This window comes from Hyaena hyaena, unplaced genomic scaffold, assembly GCF_003009895.1.
Source record: "Hyaena hyaena isolate Hyena2069 unplaced genomic scaffold, ASM300989v1 scaffold_12, whole genome shotgun sequence".
NCBI lineage: Eukaryota > Metazoa > Chordata > Mammalia > Carnivora > Hyaenidae > Hyaena > Hyaena hyaena.
The window spans coordinates 6,655,816-6,682,652 of NW_024080644.1; the positions used below are offsets into that span (position 1 = coordinate 6,655,816).

Consider the following 26,837-nt stretch of genomic DNA (forward strand, 5'->3'; position numbering starts at 1 on the left):
CTCTGCCCCCGCCCCCACTGTCACTCCCCAGCTAGCTCTCAAAATAAATAAGTAAACTTCAAAATAAATGAATAAATAAAATTAAAAAAGAATAATCTTAACACACTTCTAAATAATCAAAGGTTATCTGACCAGCCTATGGAAGTCACAATTGTCCAGCACCCCCTACACGTCCTACATTCACTTTTTATTAATTTGAAAGTCATTAGCACTTGAGAAAGCCAAAAATACAGAAGGTTAAAAATTATATTAGGAACGTAGCTATCAGACACATTTTAAAAGATGTACATGTCACTGGAGGAAATAAGCTGAATTGGTAGAGTTAAGAGACTTGAACTAAAGGAAGTCTAGGAAGCAGTTAAAAAGCAAACATTCGGCATAACGTGGTTAACAGCAGTTGTTAGTCTATAAAGACTGATTAAATCTATCCAAATTTGGGGGGATGGAAGTGAGTCATTCTAATGAAGCAGGAAGAGTCATAAATATGAGCTGCGTGCATTTAAACATGTACACAACAGTTCCTGATTGCAAGCGAGAGAAAGCTTCCATCAATAACTTTATGAACCATACCACAACGCAGTGGAGAAAAGATGGTGACAGAAGAACCCAAAGTGAAACTGAAAGCATTCATGCTCGCTACTGTTTAGAGCAAGGCTCCAAACTTTTTCTGTAAATGGGCAGACAGTAAATATTTTAGGTTTTATGGGCCAGACAAAACTGTAAAAATTAATAAAGGGAAACCTCACTAAAATGAAGTCAGGAGGAGCTCTCACACCCTGCCACTAGTCTTCAATCACAGGAAGAATCAGGGACAGGAAAGAATCATCAGTTACAGGTCCCAACAGGAAAAGATGTACACTGCATCTCCTACGAGAAATCTACTACCCCCTGCGACGCAGCCAAGAACAAACCATCATCACTCTGAACTCTTGCTTTTAAAGTCAACATAGTTCTAGTCAGGCAGAGAAGGACAAAGATCATATGTTTGCACATATAGGAGGATTAGGAGGAACTTAACAGAGGACCAAGGGGGAGAAGAAGGGGGGAAATGGTGGGGGAGAGAGAGAGAGAGGCAAACCATGAGAGACTCTTGAATGCTGACAAAAACTGAGAACTGATGGATGTAGGGGGGAGGGGGGAGGGGCATGGAGGAGGGCACTCGGGATGAGCACTGAGTGTTATGTGGAAACTAATTTGACAATAAACTATTTGTAAAAAAAAAATTAACAAAAATTTTAAAAAATTTAAAAAATTAAAAAATAAAAACAAAACAAAAAAAATAAATAAAGTCAACATAGTTCTCTCATACCTTTGTATGTGTGAAAGCAGCCAGAGACAACAGACAATAAGAGCAGCTACGTTCTAGTAACAGCTTACTTAAAAATACAGGGAGCAGGCCAGATTTGGCCCGTGGACCATAGTCAGCCAACTCTGGTTTAGAGGATAAAGGGGCAAGAGTTACCTCAGTAGTGAGGAAGAAAGAGGCTGGCCTGGTACTCACAGGTATTCCTCAGAGTTCCACTTGGCCTGTTCCTCACTAGCAGGACAAAGTCAGGCCAGGTAAGTATCATCAGTTTCCAGTTTGAAAATTCTACTTAACCTTCAAGGTCTGGCTCATGTTACGACCATAGGAAGACCTTGCTACCTGGCTAGAAGTAAAAACACTGTCCTCTGAGTTTCTATATCACCTTCTTATAGACATCTTTTGACACATTTTGCATTTTTAAAAATGTTTACTTATTTATTTTGAGAGAGAGTACAAGCAGGGAGGGGCGGAGAGAGAAAGGGGGAGAGAGAGAGTCGCAAGTGGGGGGAGAGAGAGAGAGAGAGAGAGAGAGAGAATGAATATCCCAAGCAGCCTCTGCACTGTCCATGCAGAGCCCAACATGGGGCTCCATCCCACAAACTGTGAGATCATGACTTGAGCCAAAATCAAGAGCGGGACACTTAACTAACAGAGCCACCCAGGTGCCCCACATTTTGTATTCTTCTTAAACCATAACTGTTTATGTATAAGTATCTTATGCTTCTTTAGTGCATTAAAAAAAAATCCTCATTGGGAGAAGCATTGGAGGAAAGGAGACAGCATCCTTTAATGCGGGACCGCGAACCAGTTGCCAAGGCAGGGGGCACCACCAGCTGTGTCACATGGGGCTGTCACCACTACCACGTGGCCTCTGCAGTTGGCATGCGGCCAGCAGGGCTCCAGGAGGAGTGGAAGCAAGTCTATAGCAGGTGCAGCCACAGCCACAAGGAGCTGAGCCATGTCACCTGCGTCTGAGTCCAGCCCCACTACGCCAAGAGAAGCGCCCAGGCGAAACCCCCTGGTGACGCTGCACAAGAGTATGGCGGAGCTGTGGCGGCTGGGTATGCCAGCTGCGGGCCTGCACGAGTCACCCCAGGACTATAAGCACCCGTGCGGAGACCTGCGCCCTCCACCGGGACCGTCTGTCCTCTCTGCACTCAGACCCTTCCTACCCACCTGACGCTGGGGACGACAAACCTCCAGAGACGAGCCTGCCCTGACACCCGCCACCCCTCACCGTGCCTCAGGCGCATAATGCCCGTGACCAGGGGCTACAGGGCGCCTTTCGCATTAGCTGCAGAAAAGTTGGGAGGACGAGGGCCACGCACTCACAGAAACTCGCCTCACAGGAGAGCAAGGCACGGATTCCGAACGGCCAAAACGGCCAGTCTCTTCTGCCTTGGGTTAACTGTGGCCTGGGCCCTCATGGCACTGGACTTCCACTTGTCCCCCATGTGTGCATCCCAGCTTGGCCAACCTTCAGTGTAGGGGCGAGGCCCAGAGCATCTTGCAGTCCTCTCAGCATCTCTGGGATTGGGAAAAGTGGCAATTTGCTGCTTTCAGGAGCTAGTGACATTCCACTTCCGGGGTGTTGGGGTCCACTGCCCTAGACAAAGGCTTCAGGACCTGTCCCCGCACCCAGCCAAGGCAGGGGGCCAAGGCTCCATGCTGGATATTTAAGTTTAGGGGCCTGCCTCCTGGGGCAGATAAATAAATATTCCCTCAGCGCCAAAAAATAAAATAAAATAAAAAGGTCCTTAGACGCAATAACTATGTTTCGGACTGCTTTACATTCCCTATGGTGTCAAATGCTTTTCCTGGCACATGAAAAGCATTTAACAAATAATCATGGATACTGCAAAAGTGCCAACACAAAAGTGTTCATAACTAGGCCACAGAAGAGATACAATTTATAATCTTGATGGAACAAAATGAAGTTTTTAATCCTCTGCATGTCTTTTTAGCAAATCTTAAAATATTTGAAGCATGTGAAAGCATCGAATAATTATCTTACCTGGGTGCATCCTGCATCAATCTTGCCCCTTTTAGGATCAATTTTAAAATGTGCAGTTTTTTTAAAGTGGTACATCACAGAAAGCGCCTTGGATCGATTTTGCATAATACACACCGTCTCTGAATGTTCACCCATGAAACAAGGTGCAAAAGTAAGGAGCTTTCCAGGATCAAAATGTAGTATGACAGGGAGTCCTGAGCCCGTCAGTGCTAATTCAACTTTCCGAAATCGATCACCTATAAAAGCAATAATAGCTTTTTAACATAAAAAGTGTTGGGAATCCAGAATATATTTGTTCAGTCCAAATAGTGTCATCTAAAAGACCTGATAAGACATGGGTAGCTCATTCAGTCTTTCATTCAACAAAAGTGTTGAGTGCCTTCTGTATGCCAGGTACTCTTCTAGGCCGTGGGGATACAGCAGTGAATAAAGTAGACACTGTGTCTGCTCTCATGGACTTTATATTACAGTGAGGTGACACTGACAATAGTATTTCAGACAGGATAAGTGATATGGAGAAAGGTAATGTCGGGTGAAGGGGAGCACAATTTGGCACCCAAAAATATGCTCTTCGGCATAAGGATTATTTTAAGCTGACTATGTTTAAGTAACAGCAGACACACGAAAAGCTCTGAAAACTACTGGGAAGAAACTCTTATCAAAGAAGGCAGACACTTAAATCTGCCTAACAACCATACCCAACCTTACTGAAATTTATCTGAAAATCTCCCATACCTGGCTCCCACACCCCAACATCCTTTGTCTTTAGCTGTAGGTGGTATTTAAAGCGATGGCTTGGTCATTTGGGGGGAGTTACTCAGCTTCCCTGGGTCTCTCCCATGTATACTGGATACATACATGATAATAAATTTCCATTTTCCCCCCTTTTAATCTTTCTTTTATTAAGGGAGGTCTTGACCAAGAACGTAGAGAGGTAGAGGGAAAATTATTTTTCCTCCCCTACAAGGTTAAGACAGAGCATAATGTCTTGGACCTGCTCTTTTATATGGGAAAGTTCAAAAAGGCCTCTCTGATAGGGAGACATGTGAGTGAAAATATAAAGGAACTCAGGACAAAAATCATGCGAAAATCCAGGAAAAGCACATTGCAGACAACAGAAGAGCATGTACAAAGACTCTAAGGTTGGAATTTGCTTGGCGTGTTCCAAAAACCCTAAGGAACCATATATGGTTGAGTGAGAATAGTAGAAGAAGGGTGAGAAATGGACAGATTTAACATAGAGTTTTGAGGAGAGAGTTAACAAAATCTGCTGATGCACTTGATATAGAAGAGGAAAGTGAACATATGATGACTGGTTTTGGGCCTGAGCGACTGAAGTAATAGAATGGCCATTTCTTGAGACAAGGGAAGACTACAGGAGGGACAGGTTATGGGGAAACCAGGAAGGCTTCTCTGGACATGTTAGGTTTGAGATGCCTAGTAGATATCTAAGTGGCCATGTCTGCTGGGTCACTTAAGGTATTTACAAGTTTAGAGTAAAGAGGAAGTCTTGGAGATTTGAGGGGAGAAGGGAAGGTGTGTGATACTGATCTCATATTGTGGGACCCACTGGAGGCTAGTGATTATAGATTAAAAAGTGAAACCTGACAGCATGGTTTTGTGTTATGTGCCAGCACCATTAGCTTCCCCGGTGCTGACCCAGAGTAGGCTAAGAGCTGAATTTAATCGAATTAGAGGTTTGCCACTCAGTCACTATGCGACATGAGCCAAGAAACTTAGTGTACGTGGAAAAAGGCAATTAAGTTAATGGACAAGGGAAAATAATCTGGGCAATAACGTAAACATGGAGTTTTGAAAACACTAAAGAGAAGGTAGGAACTCTACACTGTACGCTCTAATTGGATGAAAGAACAATGTTGTAGGGAGAGCACTCTAACTAGAATCCAAAAGAAGAGTGCGTATTTCTTCAATGATGCTCTTCCTAGCCAATCCTAGACTCTAAATTACCTTTAAGGTGAACCCAGCATCTCCATCTCTAGCCATTCAAAACCACATTAACTTGCAAGACTCAAACAAGTCTTCTGTGACAGACAGAGCCCAAGTCACAAACCATGACACAAACAGTAGCAGACACTCAACTTCTGTGCTAAGAAAACAGCTGAACCCTGCTCAATGATATCATTCATCCTGACACACTAAATCTTCTGGAATCATCTTTCTAGATTCAATCCTTCACCTGTCTCTGTCTTTATTTTCTCTTTGATCTGTCTGGCTAAGCTGAACTCCAAGTCTTGTTCCATTTTTCCTCACTACAGCCCATCTAATATTACCTAAGAATATAAAAAGGGTAACGCATCTTGACACGGAGCCTGCAAGGCATATGCACTCTAGATCATCATGTTTACCTAATGTCATTTAAAAATAATAAAGTCATCTAAATTCTAACTTGGAAAATTATTATGGAAATGCTTCAGAGGTTAACTTCTTTCTTAACATGTCACAAAAGACATTTTATAAACCCTTGAATGTTTGCATTTTTGTTCTATTCAGTAACATTTTTATTAAATTGCCTCTAAAAATATAATGTAAAAAATTTTAAATAACTTAAACAGCTACATGTTTGATGCTTATGCTCATTTTGCACTTACGTTTGATGGTTTTATTGTTATCATCACTCAAAAATCCATCTTTACTTCCCACAGACTCAAATCTCAAAAAGAGAGCATAGTCTTGCCTGTGTGAAGGATCATAATTCTTTTTACCATCAATGATCAGCCTGTAAAAAATTACAATCAATTAATTTAAAGCAAAGATGATACACTCTATTACCTTTCAAAAGAGATCAATCCAATCCTTAAATCTATCCAAACAGATGAAAGATCAGAAATGAAAATATAACTGTGATCCACTGTCCGAAATTGCTGCCCAGAATACAGAGACCCACCAAAAGAAGACCACAAAACGTAAAGATTCTGAAAATGAGTTCATGACAACATTTGCAAGACAAAAGTAACTTAAATACACTAAGTTGTCAGGGTCCACCTCCAATGTCACTTTCTGTGTAAAGGATTTTCTTTCCAGGCCGAGTTCATTGCTAATTAAGAACTCTGTTCAATTCTCTACAATAGTCCATCTTGCCCCTGGGTGTAACTGCAAACCTCTGTTCCCTATCTGTCTCCTCCTGTGGACTAAGCACATATTGCTAGCCACACTGTCCACATCCTTAGAGGAGAACAAGATTTGGTAACAGTCAAATCCTGTCGGAGGAGAAAAGGAAAGAGGGGGAAAAGACCAAAATGAGAAATGGATTACCTCATAGGCCACAGTAAACTGTCTTTACTTGCCTTACCTAGAGGTCAGCTTTTTTTGGCAGTGGGTACTCAAATATACACACAATAATAAGCTGATGTGAAATACTACACAGGGTGCAAATATTTCATGTGAAAAGCTTATTTAAGACTTCCAATCATAGTTATACCTACGAGTTTATGCTAGATTCTCAAAGGTAACACGCTGCCATGAAAAAGAATAGTTAGAATTTCAAAGATTGTGTATTCAAGAGAATATTACACATCGACCAAAGAAATCACCTGCAGGAAGATATGATTCAGAAGACAATTACAGATTGTACAAATAGAACAATTACTTGACTGATTACCCTCTTCAAATTAAAATGCAATTCAGTCTTCCATAATTGGTATCATCATCAAGTGATTGTGTGGTCAGAGAGAAGTACATTGAACACTGCCTTCTTACAAAGGGAAACATACAATTGGATCGCTTATTACCACACACGGCAACCTCAAGTATAGCTGAAGTTGCTACTCTATGTTTAAAACAGCATTTCCAAATATATTTTCAAACTAAATAACCAAATCAAATACACAGAATTATAAAAAATAGATACACTGGCAAAAGTCCTAACAGTCTGTATGAATTTCAGCAAGCAAGTGTGGTTGATCCCAGCAACTGCTAGCAACTTAATGTTCATGCTACTTGGCAAGCGTTCAGCTGTAGCCAAAAGCGTCCTCTTTGGAGGCCCCTGAGCGTGCGGCATGCCACAGCCGTCACCTGACTCTTCCTATAGGGACAACAAGGTCTTGGTTGCACAAATTCGTTTGGAACCACAGTCAAAAACAACACAAAGCTTCCACTCCTACCAGGTCTGGAATGATTCGCAATCTAACATGAAATATTTAGAACAAAATTTTTAAATACTGGAAATGATATTAACCACATTTGAAATGTTTAGAGCCATAATAAGAAAACACTGATTTGCGCATTCTGCCAAGTTGGACTGTTACGATCAAGGTGATGAATGTCTGATTGATACACTTTCATTTAATAACAAAGGCCAGAATTGAATTTTTGCTTACTTTGGGCTGAAACCAAATGCAATTACAGTCTTTTGATAAGGTAGTAACCTCCCTTCATTAGGAACACAGGAGATAAAAGTGGTAACATCTATGTTCTTTATTTGGCTTAAGTAGGGGAGATTATTTAAAGCAACATCTGTTCTTTGTTGAATGTTAGTACCCTGTAATATAAAATCAGAAATACAAAAAATATTAAGGCAAATAAAATACAAGAGGAGATCATCAAACAATTATTGAAATTTTAGTCTAGAAGATTGAGAATATGTAGGTCTTTAAAGTAACATACATAAATTTGACCAAGGCACATTATAAAATTTAAAAAACTGTTAAAAAAATTCATGAGAACAGAAATCCCCATAACCAGCTACTAATCTATAAGAAGCACTTGTCTGGTGTACTTCAGATATATATCACTAACAACGTTAGTTTAATTTACAGAATTTGTTGAGGTTACCCTTGAAGACACATGAAAGGGAATCCTATCTGTCCGCATGTTAAAACATAGTTAGAATAATTTATCAGGATTTGGTTATTGGTAAGTTCAAAATCTGTTTGAAAACATAATACCCAGTCTTCACGTGTTGCACTATTTACTTACCAGTTCTTCTCCCACTGAATCATCCTGTATTATGGCCACCCAATTTATGGGTTCTGGGCTATTATTGTACAGAAGTGCACGTTCAATTTTTGAAGTTCCAAAGAAAACAGAACCAAAGTGTATGCATTCCAACTTCTTGTCACCAGTCATGTTTAGTAATTCAATAATCTGCTCAACCACATGAGCTTTGACACTCAGGAGCATATCTGGACGACCTTGCAAACTCACTCTACAAGATAATGAATTATACATTTTAAGTAGAATTTTATATACTTAATTTTTCTCCTAAATATTTCGATAAACAGAAATTTCATAAAATCACATTATAATTAAAATTCAAAGGCTTAAGAACAGTTCCTTTCACATACATTCCAGACAATGTCATGTCCTTCTGTCTGTCTGAATTTGCACAGTAGAACGGTACAGATACAACCTAATTCATTGTCCCCAAGAAACAAGAAAGTTTGAAAATAATCATATGAATTGACTCTGAAAAAGAACTTACTGCTAGGTCCGTATCATCAATTATTTCATAAACACTAGAATTAGATGGGATGATTTAGATGGTTACCTGTAGTTCTAGAATTCTGAGATTCTTTTCTAACTCAACCCACTCTCCCAAGTCCCACAGCCAACCTCATCCCCATCCTAATAACCCAACTCCCTATGAAGCAAAGTACCCCAGCAAAATCCCACTTGTTGGGCCAAAATGAAGATCACCCCATAAACCTTCACTTCCCAGACTGATTTCAATTTCCTTTTGAAATAGCCCACACATGCACATTTATCCTTCTCTGGCATAAATGCAATATTTTTGACTCTCATCCCGTCAAATACCTCAAATAATTGCCCACTCCACAACCATCACCCAAGACCTTATCTTAAACTTTATCTCCATCACACTGGCCGTGGCTGATACCATCTAGGCACGTCTCTCCTCCCTTAGCTTCCCCAACGCCATACTTTGCCAGTTTCCGTCTAACTTATTCAGACTCTATCTTTTCATTCTCTTAAGACCTGGATATTTTATAAACTCCATGAATAATGGTGTCTCCCTCCCGCTCTTTTCTACTCTACCCTCCTTGGCAAAATTATTTTTGACACTTCATGCTTCATCTAGAATTTATCCACTGACAACCCTTAAGCCAATATACATAGACCAAATTGTTCCTGGGACTCAAGATAAGTAAATCTAATAGGGACCACAGGATTCTGCAAAGCAAATCAATTCCAACACTTTAAAAATGAACTCAACTGGGGCGCCTGGGTGGCTTAGTCGGTTAAGCGTCCGACTTTCGCCTAGGTCATGATCTCGCGGTTCGTGGGTTCGAGCCCCGCGTCGGGCTCTGTGCTGACTGCCAGCTCAGAGCCTGGAGCCTGTTTCAGTCTGTGACTCCCTCTCTCTCTGACCCTCCCCTGCTCACGCTGTTTCTCTCTCTCCTAGAAATAAATAAAAATATATTTAAAAAAAATAAAAATAAAAAAATAAATAAATAAAAATGAACTCAAGATCCTCTCCCACCGACCTGTCCTTCCTCTTACCTTCCTTGCCTCCATAATAGTTCTCCAGTCTGCACACTTCTCTCCATATGCCTGATTTGTATCTTAGCTGAGGTCTTCATCACTTCCTTTCTGGTGTACTATTACAGTTTCTAGTCAGGTTACCCCTTCACATATGTACTCTCTGATTCGTTGTGCCTACTGTCATCAGCACAACCTTTCTAAATTGCAAACTAATCAAGACCCTCCCATCTTAAAACCTTCCTGACATTCCACAGCCTCCACAAAAAAAACCTAAGCTTCTATCAGGGCTCACAACTGTTTCTCAAACGTTTTTCTGGCCATGACCTCCAGCAAGACATGTACTTACACTGCAAGCACACACACATGTACACACATGGATACACAAACACACAGGCACACACTAACATGAAACCAGTTTTGCAAAACACCTGCCCTTACCATATAACGTCCATTCTGATATTTTCTATTTCACTGTTTTGATACTGGTGGTGACCCATTATAGTGATTGCACATCCCACTAATGGGCTGAGACACAGAGCATTTAAAAAATGCTGTCCTATGAGGTCCTCTACCAGATCCTGCACCAATCTGGTCTCATCTCACATCACTCCTCACCTCTATCTCTTTGCCTTTACATCACCTTCACTCTCTCAGTGTATAACACCATCTATTCACCTCCAAGATTTTGAGTCTTCTACTTATTCTGTCTGAAATTGCTCTTCTAACCCACCAACATCCACCTCCCCTATACTTACATGCACACACACACACTCAGCCCAGATCATATCATTGCTCTTTGCCTGGCTACGTCCTACTCACCAATAAGTGTTTGGGTACACTCTCACATCCTTAATGGAGCCCTTTCCTGATTTACTCCTTCACCCCCACAAAATCCAAACTAGGAGGCCCTGTTATGTGTACCCATAGGCCATCCTCTGGTTCTTCCCATTTTTGAGTCTCCGGTGCTTGGCAAATAGTCGAGACTCAATGAATGAATGTTGACTGAAAGAACAAAGAAGCTAACATGGTATACTTACTGTGCCACTTCATTTACAATTCTGGGCTGGTCTGCACAGAAATCCACTTTAACAGTCACTGATGACTTGGACTCTACAACACCATTACTTGGAAAAATGACAATGGGTAATTGGCCCTGGTATTCTGTTTTAAATGTACCTAAGGAGAACAAGAGCAGATGGTTTACATCTGGATCCTTACAGTGTTACATTCACATTCTTAATAAGGGTCATATACACATTACAGAGTACATAGTCTATTGTGGACCAAGAATCACAGCTTTAATTGTTGAGTTCAGCCTCTGGAGTCACCCAACAAATGTGAACTCATTGTTAGGACTCAAGCTTCCTTGATAGTTAAAATATACTGTCTGCTTACAAAGTACAGACACTTATGCTAAGAGTTGTGTGTGTGTTAGTCCATGTAACCCTCAGAGTGCTTCTAGGATATAGGTTCAATCACTAACTACGTTTTATAAATGAGGAAATAGAAGCTTAGGATGGTTGAGTGATTTGTCCAAAGACACACAACTATTATGGTAGATTAAACTGCTGACTCCAATTCTTGACCCTTCTCTGCATCTTACCGTTATGCTACCATGGACAAAGTATGTTTTCCTATCCCTTGACTTCGGGCCTAATGATGTGATTTGCTTTGACCAATACCATGTGGGTAGAAGGGACAACATGCCATCTCCCCCACATGTTCTCTTGCACTTCTACCACATAAAGTGCTTAAGTGGTTACTGCCGCTATGGCCAGTACTTTAGAATGAGGACATGTGGAGCAGAGCCTCCAGCTGACTCACAGACCTGCACTGAGTAACAAAACATCTCTGACCGCCTAAGTTTGAAGCAGAGCTACACAGCAGAGCACAGCTTAGATGAGTTAAATTCCAGCCAATCTAAATACAAATAAACAATTAAAAAATAACTGCCTTATTAAGATACAGAATTGTGGGGTAGTTTGTTACATAGCAATAGCTGACTACTACAGTTAGAAACTAATAGAGCTGGGATTTTCACCTGGATGCTTCTGACCAAAGGGCTCACACTCATAGCCACTGACACTTTTTTTTTTAATTTATTTATTTATCTCTACATCCAACGTGGGGCTCAAACTCACAACCCCAAGATCAAGAGTCACATGCTCTACTGACTGAGCCAGCCAGGCACCCCATCACTTCTTGATAAAGGAATTCATACAGTTCACACAGGGAAAGAGCAAAGGAATGGGTTTCTAGAATCAAATAGCATATGAGAAGGAAGTTACACATGTGCCTTATTCTGGAAGCAGAAATGGTTCATAATTTGGAGTAATGTTTAGGGCCTGTATTATAGCACACAATCCTTGAGATGACACATTATGTCCTCTTCATCTCTGTGGTCCTGGCACTGCACACAGTGCCTAGCACCAAGCGGTGCTCAAAATATACCCAACAAATGGAAGTAGCCAGTCAAAAGTTTCCTTAATATACAATATAAATATTGTACAATACAAACACAAATGAGCATGCTGCTAACATAAACAACTTGGCAAATTCCCAATTTACCAATTTTAAACCACATTTGATGAAATTTTCAAAAATGATTCCTTTCACTTAGGAAAATAAAATATTAGCATCATAAAAGTACTGAAAATATAAGGAAGGGAATAAAACGTTTTTAAGTACAGAGATGATACGATGGAAAAGGCAAACTCACAGCATCAAAATTTGTTAATCCAATCACTTCAGGTAAGTGCTAAGAACACTCTTTAAGGGTGTTTTTTTCCTGTCGTAAAACAAAAACCTATAAAATTATATCTGTTCAAATAAATACGCATTATTGACTCAGTTCTCCAGAAAAGGCAAATTATGTGAGCCCAGGTAAGGCTGAGCCAGTGACATAGTTCCTATATTGTAACCACTTTGATATAATCTGACAAACGAATTTAAAGTATTTCAAATGTTTATTTTAGGAACAACCCCAAACTGAAAGAACATTGTTCAATCTTCTAAATATATTAAAACAGTGGCTACACAAACACTATTGTATCTTACGTAACTTTAATGCCAGTAATAATAATGAAATATTTGACCTTTATTTTTAAATTACTAACAATAGTAGGACATCAGCCTAAGGGAATGGTGTCGTTGAAGGAAGGATGTTACAGAAGGAATTTCTGTCATCAAATTTTCACTTCTTTTTAGACAGGACCCTGGCTGACGTTTGGAGAATGAACTAGAAGGAGATAAGGGACTTGAGAGAAATCATTTCAGTTGGTGTGGTTACTAGGCAAAAGAAGATGATGGCCTGTTGTAGACTAGCTGGGATGGGACAGAAAGAAAGGATTACTGAGCTAATTAGGAAGAGAAGAGACAGGAATGAATAAGTGACTAAGGAGGTAGAAGGTGAAAAAAAGGAAGAGGTCATGGGTTTTGTTAAGTTCTGACCGGCCCAAGTACATGGTGGTGACATTTAATTTAAAGGGGAGAGAGAGAGAGAGAGAGAGAGAGAGAGAGAGAGAAGTTTTGGGGGAAAGGCGAGGAGTTTGGTTTTAGGTGTGTTAAGTGTGAGAAGACTGAAGTAAATGTAAAGTGTCAGACAGACCCCAGTGAGGTAACAAGATGGACAGTGATTAAGTGATTGCCTAGAGGGGAGTGTGTTGACTGAGGTAACATGTGGGCCTGAGGCAAATCCTAAGAAATACTCACATTTAAGGAAGAAAAGGGAGACAGTAGAAAAAAAAAAATAATTCTAACATCAAAAGTGAACATTTATTGAACACTTAATATATATCAGAGAGTGTGCTAAGTATTTTATCAATCACCATCCCAATTGTAGGAGGCAGGCACTATGTTTATCTCTACAATGGATGTCCAGGAAGTGTAAATTACTTGCCTGGGGCCTTCCAGCCAGTACATGTTATAAGCAAGATTTGGGCCCTGGAAGACCTCACTGCAGAACCTGAAACTCTATTTTATAAGCCACTGAGGAGTCATAGAAGCCAAAGTTTTGGCTTTTGTGTTTTGTTTTGTGTTATTTTTCAAAAAGACATCAGTGCCCAACTGTGTGAAATGTTGCTATTTAAGTCACGTAAAATAAAGACTTAGCCTTGTCCACTGATGTGATTTAGGGGAGCACATGGCCTGCTAGGCTACCCACAACTGTGGCTGAGATGACGAGTCCTTTGCACAGACCTATATGTTTTTTGAATCTGGGTTGCTTTACCTTCTCTAGAGAAGCAGCGTAGGCATCGGGTGATTAAACATAAACGTGGTTATCTTGCCTTTATTCTTCCAAAATACTTTTAGAAACTATGAAGTAGATTTTTGGGTAAAAGTATTTCTAAGATCAAGCCAGGGCAAACAATCTGTAGTTTTATAGGATGTTAACCGAAAAATCAAGAGTCACATCCCCAAGGTCACTGTTACTTCTAAGCATACCAAGGATATACCAGTCTCCATGTCTCCAAAATGACTGTTTTGGAGACTCTTCAAAATGCTCATAGGGGATTAAGCAGGTTACTTCTAAGTCCAATCACCTTTCATTGAAAGCTTAACCGCTTATTTTTATTTATTTTTATTTATTCATTTATTTTTGAGACAGCATGCTCGAGTGAGTGAGTGAGTGAGTGAGTGAGTGAGTGAGTGAGTGAGGTGCAGAAAGAGAGGGAGAGGGAAAGACAGTGCAGAGCCCAGAGTGGGACTCCAGTTCACGTAAAGCAGGGCTTGAACTCACAAACCATGAGATTGTGACCTGAGCCGAAGTCAGATGCTTAAACACGTGAGCCACCCAGGTGCCCCCTTTTTTTATGTAATATCCTGATCAATTTATGTTTAAAATTTTTTTTTATTCAAGTCCAGTTTAATGAGTCTTTACTCTGAGTATTCTTTCATACTCTGAGAGATCAGCGAACCAAATCAATTACACAAAGGTTTACTGAATGTCTGCAATATACCCAGCATTGTATTATGCAAGAAACTTTTACTGAGATTCTATGACATCAGTTTCCGAGAAAACAAACAATATGCAATGAGAGTAAGTAGTGGGAGTTTCTCTGAGTAGTTAAGGAGGATCCCAAGGACCAGCTCTGGACTTTGTCCGATTTAGCAAATTTCCTAGTTTACAGATGATGGTAGGCTTTCCTAGACAGTAGAGAGTAGAGGGCTGATGCTGATGATCAGGGAAAGGGGAAGAGTGGGCATTAAGGGGAACAGAAAGGTCATATATCTGGGGCAATATAACCCAAGTAAACCTAAAGGTTGAGGCGTTCTAAGGCAACTTTCCAAACACACAAATGGTATGTGAAAATCACAGTAGAGACTTTAAAGACTGTTCTATACGACAACACGAGAGTAGAAAATGTATTGTGAAATACTCAAGCTTACTGAAAGGAAGAGGGAAATGATTACAATTCCACACGTGCTAAAATAATAATGCTTTTCCAGTGATATTCCTTAAAAGAGAAAAACTGAGAAACAACATCATAGAACAGAGCATGAAGTTCACCAGCTCACAAATTACTAATAGTAGAGACCGATCTTAAAGACCCAGCACGTCTTCAAAATGAAAAGACAAGCACTACTTTGCATCGTCGGGAGTAAACTTAGCAAATATTCTTATAGAGGGCCAGAAAACAAAATGTATTCGATATTTGGCTAAATCCATGGATAATTATTCCATAATGGGCTATTAAAATAAAAATCATGAAGTTGTTACATGGATCAACTAATAACCCCAGTGTCACTACCAAAGAGAGAAAACAAAGCTGTACATACCATGAATCTGGGGAGTGTGGCTTTTTAATGTCCTCTTAAGTGTGCATATAAATGTATAAACATTTCATCTTTGACTCTAAAACTATAAAATATTTGTCATATAAAATCCTTTTTAGGGGCGCCTGGGTGGCTTAGTCGGTTAAGCGTCCGACTTTCGCTTAGGTCATGATCTCGCGGTTCGTGGGTTCGAGCCCTGCGTCGGGCTCTGTGCTGACTGCCAGCTCAGAGCCTGGAGCCTATTTCAGTCTGTGACTCCCTCTCTCTCTCTGACCCTCCCCTACTCACGCTGTCTCTCTCTCTCTCTCCTAGAAATAAATAAAATATTTAAAAAAATAATAATAAAATAAAATAAAATCCTTTTTAAAAACTGTATTAAAATCATCTTTGGTTACTAAATCTATTTCCTGCCTAAGTGTTTTTCCTTATGGAAATACACTGTTATTCTCATGAATATTTATATACTGTGCTAGTAGGTAATAAGGACTTTATGACACCTTATAGGCACCTTCTACTGTGAATATAAAACATAAAAACAATTTTGCTAATGGTGGAAAAAATAGTATCATTCAAGTCAGAGAATGAGAAAGTCAACACTAAGAAAATGTGTTTCACTGGAGCGCCTGTGTGGCTTAGTCGGTTAAGCGTCCGACTTTCGCTTAGGTCATGATCTCGCGGTTTGTGGGTTTGAGCCCCGCGACGGGCTCTGTGCTGACTGCCAGCTCAGAGCCTGGAACCTGTTTCAGTCTGTGACTCCCTCTCTCTCTGACCCTCCCCTGCTCACGCTGTCTCTCTCTCTCTCTCTCTCTCCTAGAAATAAATAAAAACATTAAAAAAATTTTTAAAAAAAAGAAAGAAAATGTGTTTCACTGATAACAATTTGTTTGTAAGGTAATAGTAATTAACATTTCATAGTACTCAATTATAATTTACAGAATGTAGTATTCACTACAAATACTATGCACACACAAAATATTAACATAATGCTAAGAGCTAATGTGGATTACTTTTCTTAAAATATCTGAGTCTAGATCTGAGGCTTAATTTTATTTATTTTGTTAAGTGAAACTACTAGATATTCTTTTAAGATTTTTTTGTAATTTTTTTATATTAGAGAGAGAGAGAGAGAGAGAGAGAGCATGACTGGGGAAGGGGCAGGGAGAGAGGGAGACAAAGAATCCAAAGCAGGCTCTAGACTGTCAGTGCAAAGCCTGATGTAGGGCTCGAACTCACAAACTGCAAGATCATGATCTGAGCCGAGGTCAGACACTCAACCAAATGAGCCACCCAGGTGCCCTAAATATTCTTTTAAGATTAAAACCATATATATTTGTTACTTATAGAGAGTTTTTATCTGTATTAAAAAGTACAGTTTGGTGATATTTTATAATAAAGAGAGGATATGATCAAAACTTTGCAGGATTTGGAATGGACAAGTTAAGAGAGATTTTTGGAATATAGATAATAAAAATAAAATTCTCTCAATTACATACCATTACTCTAAAATATAACCAGAGTCTAAAGGACCATACAGTACACAATCACTAGCCATGAGAGATTCTATCCTTAACACTAGAGTCAGACCACAAATGAATCTAATGTTCTGCAATACCACAGGCACCAGAAATTTAATCATTTAAAAACCAAAGCATGGAACGTTGAAACAAGGAACATCCAAGGAGGAACAATTATCAGTTTTACTTGTTTAAGCTCAGGAAGAAATCAGTGAAGTGACAAACTGCCTTTGTTATTGTTTTTTTTTTTTTTTAGGTTTATTTACTTTAAAAAAGAAACAGTTCAAGTAGGGGAGATGGGGGATGGGGGTGGGGACACAGAGAGAAAATCCCAACCAGGCCTCAAGCTATCAACACAGAGCCCAATGCGGGGCTCGAACTCCTAAACTGTGAGATCATGACCTGAGCAGAAACCTACAGTCAAATTCTTAACAGAATGAGTCACCCAGGCATCCCCTGCCTTTGTTTTAATAATTCTCACTGCTCAATCAAGCAACCGCAGAGAATATCCTCACTTAATGTAAAATAGGTTAGGATTTAAGACCAGTTTTATGTATTCAAGGTGCAATCTCAGAGAAAAATGCCCTCACCATGTGGGGCTAGTCCACATGTCAGCCTGGCAGAAATGAAAGTCTTGCCACCCCAGATCCTGACCATCTAGTGAGGACAATGAAGGGTAAGTGATTTTATACCTACTCTATACCATCAATGAATAGTGTGCATGAACACACAAACATACAGACACACAAGCCTTTATGGAAACTCTTAGGTCACAGTGAAAATCTCTAGAAATAATCCCATCTGACGAGAAAAGCAAGTACTCTTCCAACAAAAAGTTAGTAAGAGCCTTCTAAGGATCATCACGTGAATTCAAAGTTGAATATGATAGAGGAAAAAAACAAATAGGTACTGAGTGCGTATGATGGGTCAAGTGCCACACTACAACCCTAAGTACATACATCATTAACCATAGCTCATTTTATTAACCACAGTTTATAAATGAGAACTATCAAGTTCAATGTCCTAAAAGATACTTGCCCCAGATAACACAGCTAGTAACACACTGTGCTCTGATTCTATCCCTGGATGGCTCGCTCTAAGGATTATGTCACTCCCATAACACCATCCTGCCTTCTGTCCTCAGGGAGACCACCAGTCACCTGGGAGTCGGGCTGTTCATCAGAATCATAGGGAGACAGATTCATCTTTCTTGAATTATTATCTATCAGTCTTTTATAGTAATCCTATTTAAGAGCCTTCAGTTTTGAGCTATTTCAAATGACAGACATCTTGTGTGGGGAGAAGGAATGAATAAGAGAATCCATGAATTGTACACGGTATACATTTCAAATAATACCAACTTTCTTCCAAAAGTATGAATTAATTGATATGACAGAAAGTATTTACCTGGAGCTCTGCCATGATTAACGATACTAATCTCTTTACAATATACTTTGCTATTGGCAACCAATGTGCCAAAATTAACTTCTGACTCAATTTCCAACTGACAGGCTGGAATCAATCTAGGGGAGGAGAAAAGAGGAAAACATAATTAACAATTATAACGTCATAAATCCACAGGGGGACATATATAGACATTTTTATGTTAATTCCTTTTAAGATATTTACATTTCCTTAAGTCTGTTGATGGCATATTTGCCAGTAAAAGAACTGTGAAATAAAGACATGAAAACAAGATAATGAGATACATTTTTAACAAAGAGATGAGACTTTAGGCATCTAAGGACATGGTATACCCTCCTAAGTACTCACCTTGAAAGGCTACCCGCATCTCAGTATTTTTGCTGCTCAAAACATTTTTAGAATCTCCACCTAAGCCTATGATACATTCTTTGGCCCCTCCTCAAAAAAGGGTGGAATTGATCTTAACAAAGTAAACTAGTTTAGATGATGCCAAATTTGATGAAATAAAGGAAGGTGTTAGGCCATAAAATATCATTTGGGGACGAAAACAAGATCTAAGCACAAAAAGATACAATTGATTTTTCACCTGTATCTCTATCTTAGAGGGTTCACTGTAGCAGATCTATAGCATGGGTTTCATACACGTTTTAAAAATCCATTATAATCCTATATGCACATCTCATAAGGATACATACATTTTATATATGGATAATTCATAATTTATAAACAAGTATACTATCCTGTTCAATTCTAAAAACTTCATTAAAAGGAAATAAATATTATTATGACTCTTATGTTACAGATGAAAAGCCAAACACTTCAAAAGCCTCAATGATTTATCTGAGAAATTATTTGTATACAAGATTGATGAACTCAGCCTTGATTCTGTTAGATTTGAAGTGCCTTACTCTTACAAACCTAACAATGATAACAGTGCCAATAATAAATATAGTAATAACTGCTCCTTAGGTTATTTAATTACTGATTCCTTAGGTTATATACCAGACACATAAATTAAGTAATTTACTCCACATAGGATACAACCTCCAAAATATAAATACATACACACACACAGGCGTGCACGCACAAACACATAAATAAGAATACCTGAACAAAACATTCACAAATACTGCTTTATGCACTGGTGTTCCGGGCCTTCTTTCTGAGATATATGTTTATATGGGAGTGTTTGTGTATTAGTGGATAGATAGAGACATTCCAGAGATCAGGCAGGACTATCCTGTATATGCTGCTTCTTTAAGGAATACCCATGTTCTTCTCACAAAGACATTATAATTTAGTAACAGGAAAGATCAGTGACCTCAGTGTACATAATCACATTATTAAAAAGTTTACATGGGGTGCCTGGGTGGCTCAGTCGGTTAAGCGTCCAACCTCGGCTCAGGTCATGATCTCAAGGTTCGTGAGTTCGAGCCCCACATCAGGCTCTGTGCTGACCGCTCAGAGCCTTGGAGCCTGCTTCAGACTCTTGTGTCTCCCTCTCTCTCCACGCTTCCCCTGCTCACACTCTCTATCTCTCAAAACTAAACATTTAAAAAATTATAATAAAAAAATAGAGAATTTACAGGATGTAAAAGAGGAACTCATTACACGAACAATATAAGATATAAAGCCAAACATTTGTTCAAATTATTTCTCTAGCTGGGTTCAGAGAAGTGTCTTAAAAATAATTTGTTGGAGGGGAGCACCTGGGTGGCTCGTCAGCTGAGTGTCCAACTTCAGCTCAGGTCATGATCTCATGGTTCGTGGGTTCGAGCCCTGCATCAGGCTCTGTGCAGACAGCTCAGAGCCTGGAGTCTGCTTTGGATTCTATGACTCCCTCTCTCTCTGCCCCTCCATTGCTTGTATTCTACCTCTGTCTCTCAAAAATAAATAAACGTTTAAAAAATTTTTTTAATAATAATTTCTTGGGGTGCTTGGGTGGTTCAGTTGGTTAGGCATCCAACTTCAGCTCAGGTCATGATCTCACAGCTCATTCACAGAGCCTGCTTCGGATCCTCTGTCCCCTTCTCTCTCTGCCCCTCCCCCGCTCTCACGCACACTTGCTTTCTCTCTCTCTCTCAACAATAAAAGTTAAAAAAAAATTTTTTTTAATTATTAAAAGTCTACTCACACACATATACATACATGTACATATATATACACACACGTTTTATATATATATATATAAATTATACACACACACACACACACACACACACACATATATGGGTTACCTTAATAGTAAGGGCTTGATAAGAGAGTAATATAATACATAATAGTTTTTCTGGCTTTCCATCTGATTAAGAAAAGTATTTCCAGTAACATTTTTCTTTTTATGTTAACAGACAATTTATGTTGACAGACAGGAGAATGGTAGTTACCGGGAGCTGGGGGTGGGAAAAACTGGTAAGACGTTGGTCAAAAGTTGCACTTAGAAGATGAATTGGTTCTGAAGATCTAATGCCCAGCTCTGTGATTAGAGTTAACAACACTGCATTATGTATTTGAAAGTTGCTAAGAGATGGTATCTTAAATATTCTCACAACAAAATGAAATGATAATTATGTGACGTGATAGAGATGTTGGCTAATACCACACTAGTAATCACACTGCAATATATAAATGTATCAAATCAACACTGTGTACAGCTTAAACTTACACAAAGTTATATGTCAATTATATCTCAATTCTAAAAAAGGAAAAAAATTAACTATCAAACTTGGTAATTTATATATGGGGTTAAAATGAATTTATATTAATATAATTCATAAGAAATTCTAAAAACATGTATGGATTTATAATTAATCTATTTATATACATATTTGTAAATATACTGGCTAAGTAATACATTAGGATATGGTGCTATAGTTAGAAATGGAATGAAAATACAAATCTGAGGGGGAAAAAAGATGAGGTAAATTTGTAAACTGTTAAATTACTATGGTATTTCCACTTTACTGGATACATTTGAAAGAAGCAGGTAATTATCTTATAGTAATATTTGTTATGTGTAAGTGACTACATCTTTGCGACTATTCAAGATCATGACAAAAACTCTTAGCCATTTTTAAATGTACAAGAGGGATGAAGGTTTTAGGGATACATGAAAAAAACAAGTGCTCACAATCACTGATTATACCATTTCTGCTAAAGTACTACTGAATGACCAGAGAACACAAACTTCTGGTTTCCAGACAAGATTTCATAAATCTATTTTTCCATATTCGTCCCCACTGAATCCAACTATAAACTCTAGAAATGGTGCAAGAGACAAGCAAAGAATGTTCATAGCAGTTTTATTTGTAATAGCCAAAAACTGGAATCAGCCTGATATCCTTCAACAGGCCGAAGGTTAAACAAACTGTGGCATACATATACCATGGAAGACATGACACGACAAAATTTTAGAAATGGAAGACAGGTTACTGGTTTGCACAGTTAAGGGATTATAGGTGTGAAAGAGAAGGGAGGTGGGTAGGAGTATAAAAAGTAACAGGAGATGGGCACCTGAGTGGCCCAGTGGGTTAAGAAACTGACTTGATTTTGGCTCAGGTCATGATCTCACAGTTCGTGGGATCAAGCCCCACATCAGGCTCTGTGTTAACAGCGCAGAGCCTGTTTCAGTTTCTCTCTTCCTCTCTCTCTGCCTCTCCCTGCCCTATCACTCTCAAAAAATAAACAAACATTTTTTTTTAAAGTAACAGGAGGTGGAACAAAAACAGACACTCAGATCAATGGAACAGAACAGACCCACAAACGAATGGCCAACTCATCTTTGACAAAGCAGAAAAGAATATCCAATGGAATAAAGACAGTCTCTTCAGCAAGTGATGCTGGGAAAACTGGACAGCAACATGCAGAAAAATGAACCTGGACCACTTTCTTACACCATACACAAAAATAAACTCAAAATGGATAAAAGACCTAAATGTTAGACAGGAAGCCATCAAAATCCTCGAGGAGAAAGCAGTATATATATATACATATATACACACACACACACACACACACACACACACACACACACACACTGGAGAATTACTCGGCAATCAAAAAGAACGAAATCTTGCCATTTGCAACTACGTAGATGGAAATAAAGGGGATTATGCTAAGCAAAATTAGTCAGAGAAAGACAAATATCATATAACTTCACTCATAGGGCTTTAAGACACAGAACAGATGAACATTAAGGAAAGGGAAGCACAAATAATATGAAAACAAGGAGGGGGACAAAACATGAGAGACTCTTCAATATGGAGAACAAACAGAGGGTTACTAAAGCGGTTGTGATGGGGGGATGGGCTAAATGGGTAAGGGGCTTTAAGGAATCTACTCTTGAAATCATTGTTGAACTATATGCTAACTAATTTGGATGTAAATTTAAAAAATAAAAAAATAAAAATAAAAAATAAAATAAAATAAAAAGTAACGGGAGAAATCCTTGTATTATAATTGCTGAATATCTTGACTATGGTGGTGGACTTCCAATTCTATACAGGTAACAGAGTTGTACAGAACTTAAAAACAACACACACAACACACACACACACAGATACACACATGCCCATCTTCCTTCAGCCTTTTCCATCATACATTAAGGGGGCAGTGTTTTCTTTATGTTGCAACTGATTAGCAGCCAACTCGGATGAGAGAGCATAAGTGATGGGGACAAAACAAAATTCTTGTTTTCAAAAGCAGAAGCATCTTCAACTCTTTTCTCCATATATAGTACAAGCAAGCAAATCTCAGTGCAACTCAGAGTTACATCAACGTGCAGAATGGACTAAAAATGGCCTTACTTAAAATAAATTATAAAATGTAAAGTAAGTATTTTTAATAGGCTAATAGCTTATTCCTTTCCTGACATGTGTCAACTGATTTCTCTAAGGAATGCAATGCTCGGCTAAATCAGAACTTCTCAACAACATAGAGACCCAAAATAACTGCAGATCTAAATTTGGTTTATGAAAATTCAAAAACACACACACAAGGGAACTTCTAAAAAGACATATCTAATACTAATATTAATATTTCAATATTAATTCTACTGGTGGTAGACAAATAGAGACAAAAGAATAATACCTATGGAATCACATTTAGCTAAGGAAAAGAAGGATCCACACGTGCATGTATATGAATTAAAAAATACTTTAAGGGGCACTTGGGTGGCTCAGTCGGTTGAATGTCCAACTTCGGCTCAGATCATGATCTCAGTTTGTGGGTTCACGCCCCGCATCAGGCCCTGTGCTGACAGCTCAGAGCCTGGAGCCTGCTTCAGATACTGTGTCTCCTTCTCCCTCTCTGCCCTTCCCCCATTCACACTGTCTCTCTCTCTCTCAAAAATAAACAAACATTTAAAAAAATTTAGGTTGACTCTTAAATACAGAGAAAAACCTGAGGGTTGCTGGAGGGGTTTTGGGTGGGGGGATGGGCTAAATGGGCTAGGGGCATTAAGGAGGAGACTTGTTGGGATGAGCACTGGGAGGAGTACTGAAAGTTGTATGTAAGTGATGAATCACTAAATTCTATTTCTGAAATCAGTAGTATACTATATGTTAACCTACTTGGACGTAAATTTTTAAAAATAATAATAAATAAAATATCTTTTTAAAATGTTACTGTCAAAAGGTACAAAAAACACGGTAGAAATAAAATAGGATGTAAGTCAAGGGAAAAAAAGGGAATACATGCAATTGTTGAATCTTTTTATTTTGATTAAAAATACCAGAAAACTAGCCTTCCATTTGTTCTGAATACCGGTTTGCTAAAAGTCTGACCACTGAGTTCAGCTATAAGGATACTAGAGATACAACAAGCAATCTTAGCCATAGAAAATACATTTATTACTTTGACCCTTATTTTTATCTGAGAAATGCTGAAAATGTCAGCATGAAATATGGAGAATACATACCCAACTAGAGGGATCTCTATCGTTTTATTTCCTATTGAAATAAGTAGTTGGTCAGAAGTGTCTTCATCCTTATCAGGATGGTATTCCACCATAGCTGTCATCTGAAGACCAGAAGCAAGTGCTTTATCCAGATTGGTCAAAATCAGTTTAAACTTCGGTGGGAGAAAAAAAAAATCAAATTATATATCGTAACTCTTAATAATTATGTGAGCTACAGTAGCTAGAAGTATACATTAGTTCAAGAACTACATCAAGACATAGGCAATATTCCTTCCCTGAAGGCAAAGACTTAATGACCCTATGTATATGTATCAGATTCTAGATCCTCCAGATATGCTTTTTTAACGTTTATTTTTGAGAAAGCCAGGGCACTAGCAGGGGAGGGGCAGAAAGAGGGAGACACAAAATTCGAAACAGGCTCCAGTCTCGAACCCACGAACCGTGAGATCATGACCTGAGCCAAAGTCAGATGCTCAACCTACTGAGCCACCCAGGTGCCCCTCCAGGTATGCTTTTATCACTACATGGACTAAAACTGACAATGCAGTCAGTTGAGAGACATGTAAATACTCATGGGCTCCTTTACAAGTATGAGGTACTTCAATACAGAACAAAGGGAGAGCAACCTAATAAAAATGTTGCTCAATCATATATTTACTTATACACATACATTTAGCATCTTATACACTTTTTGCAAGGGGACTTAGAATTCATAACGTGGAGGAAATATAAAAAAGGAATAGAATGAAGATAGGGGGGGGAAAACACTTTGATTCTCATAAAAAAATTTGCTAGACTCCAGGACAAATATGAAGGGAGAAAGAGAAGGAGAGAACCTTCTCCTTGGTGTATGCTGGACGGCCACAATAGGTCAAGAATTCTACATCTCTTATCTCACATAAGACACTTCTACAGTGCTATAAGGCTGATGTCAAGGCTCCCAGAATATAGATAAGGAAACTGGGACTTCTAGAGCATAAGTGACATCTAAGATCATGCTGACAGTACGGATTCAAATCACACATCTATCAGATTCTGAAACATAAGCTCTTCCCCGGTAAATGAAGAGTTCCTCTTCTGAGTATATAATCTCCTTAAGGAAGCCGATTAAACACCCCTAGAAAGTTAAATACTACAAACCAAGGACTAATTGTCTTCTGAGTAAGGGAGACATAGGTATCACAAAAGTCCATGAGAAAGCATGATTACCATTGGGCTAGAAAGGAGTGTACTTGGCCGAGGCTTAGAGAATGGATGTAAAAGGTGGAGAACAAGCAAGTAAGGTGCTCCCTATGGTGCAGGAATATCTCAGACAGAAGCAGAGAAAAGAATAAGCAAAACAGTCCTACAACTAATAAGCTAGACTCGCTGAGCAAAGAGCTCAATCTGTAATGATGGAGGTCATGTTGAAATTAATTATTCAGGGCTTCTCGTGCCAGGCTGAGTCTAAGCAATGCTTTCCAGCAGTGAAGGGCAAAGAGCAGTGGAGTGATTTGTTGATACCCGTGGTCTGAAAGGTTCATACTTCCAGCAAGCTTCTGATACCTCAAAACTATCATAGTTCAACTCTCAATCCCCCTGCAGTTACAGAACAGTAAGAACACAAGTGACAGATTTTTTCCTGTATTGTATAAGCCTTTAGGTGTTAGAAGTGCATGTATCTATCTTCCTTTAAAGAAGCTATATCTTGGAGAAAGGAAACCATGGCTTCAGCAGCATGCGCTTTTGGTCAAACTACAAGTTGCTGAGCCCCCTGAGTGGTATACAGAGGTGTGTAAGGCACCACCCCGCTCAGGAGCTGATGGATGGACCAATGAGGTAAAACTAACATTTACTAGGAGTCATTAGGACACAAGTATAAACTATAATCAATGTCTGTTAATGCAACTGGTATCCAGCAGGGAAGAAATAATTTGGAGATAATATGATAAGACTGACAGCGAAAAAGAAAGCTCACTTTGACACTTAAAGATGGGTGAGATTTGGAAACAGGTGACTCTTGCAGGAGGTGGGAATGAAAACACAGGTCAAAAGAAAAGGGAGTCTGAGCCATGGGGGTAAAAGGGGATAATTACAAGTAAGGCTGGCCTGACTGATGGAGAAGTCAGTTAGCAAAACATTAAAGATAAGGACTGTGTCTTCTTCATTTTCTACCAGCAGCTACAGTAGAAGGCATACAGCACTGCATATGGTTCATAATAGGTCATCAAAACAAAGACAATGCAGCCTCTTGAGCCAGGGTTGAAAACAAGTACTACTGTATGCTAGAAGCATCATTTTGTAAATTATAAATGGCAATGATGACAATCCTCTTTATACAGCACTTTGTTTTCTGGGTTTTTTTCCGCCAACACTGTTAATACATTTTTTGCTAATCTTTTTCCTAATTCCCTTTATGTCTATGAAGGATCAGGAGTGCATATCATGGTC

At 39.0% G+C, this 26,837-nt stretch overlaps 1 protein-coding gene across 1 annotated transcript in view; it reads right to left on the bottom strand.

Moving 5' to 3' along the window:
* The window catches only part of CFAP47 (cilia and flagella associated protein 47), a 500,885-nt gene that overhangs the window by 471,680 nt on the left and 2,368 nt on the right, over positions 1-26,837 (bottom strand). Inside the window, exons 2-8 of the mRNA XM_039256279.1 lie at positions 24,408-24,559; positions 18,476-18,591; positions 10,817-10,955; positions 8,256-8,484; positions 7,658-7,818; positions 5,930-6,057; positions 3,321-3,556 (exon numbers count right to left, since the gene is read on the bottom strand). Of these exons, the coding sequence (XP_039112210.1) occupies positions 3,321-3,556; positions 5,930-6,057; positions 7,658-7,818; positions 8,256-8,484; positions 10,817-10,955; positions 18,476-18,591; positions 24,408-24,559 (1,161 nt within the window). The remainder of the gene's footprint in view (positions 1-3,320; positions 3,557-5,929; positions 6,058-7,657; positions 7,819-8,255; positions 8,485-10,816; positions 10,956-18,475; positions 18,592-24,407; positions 24,560-26,837) is intronic.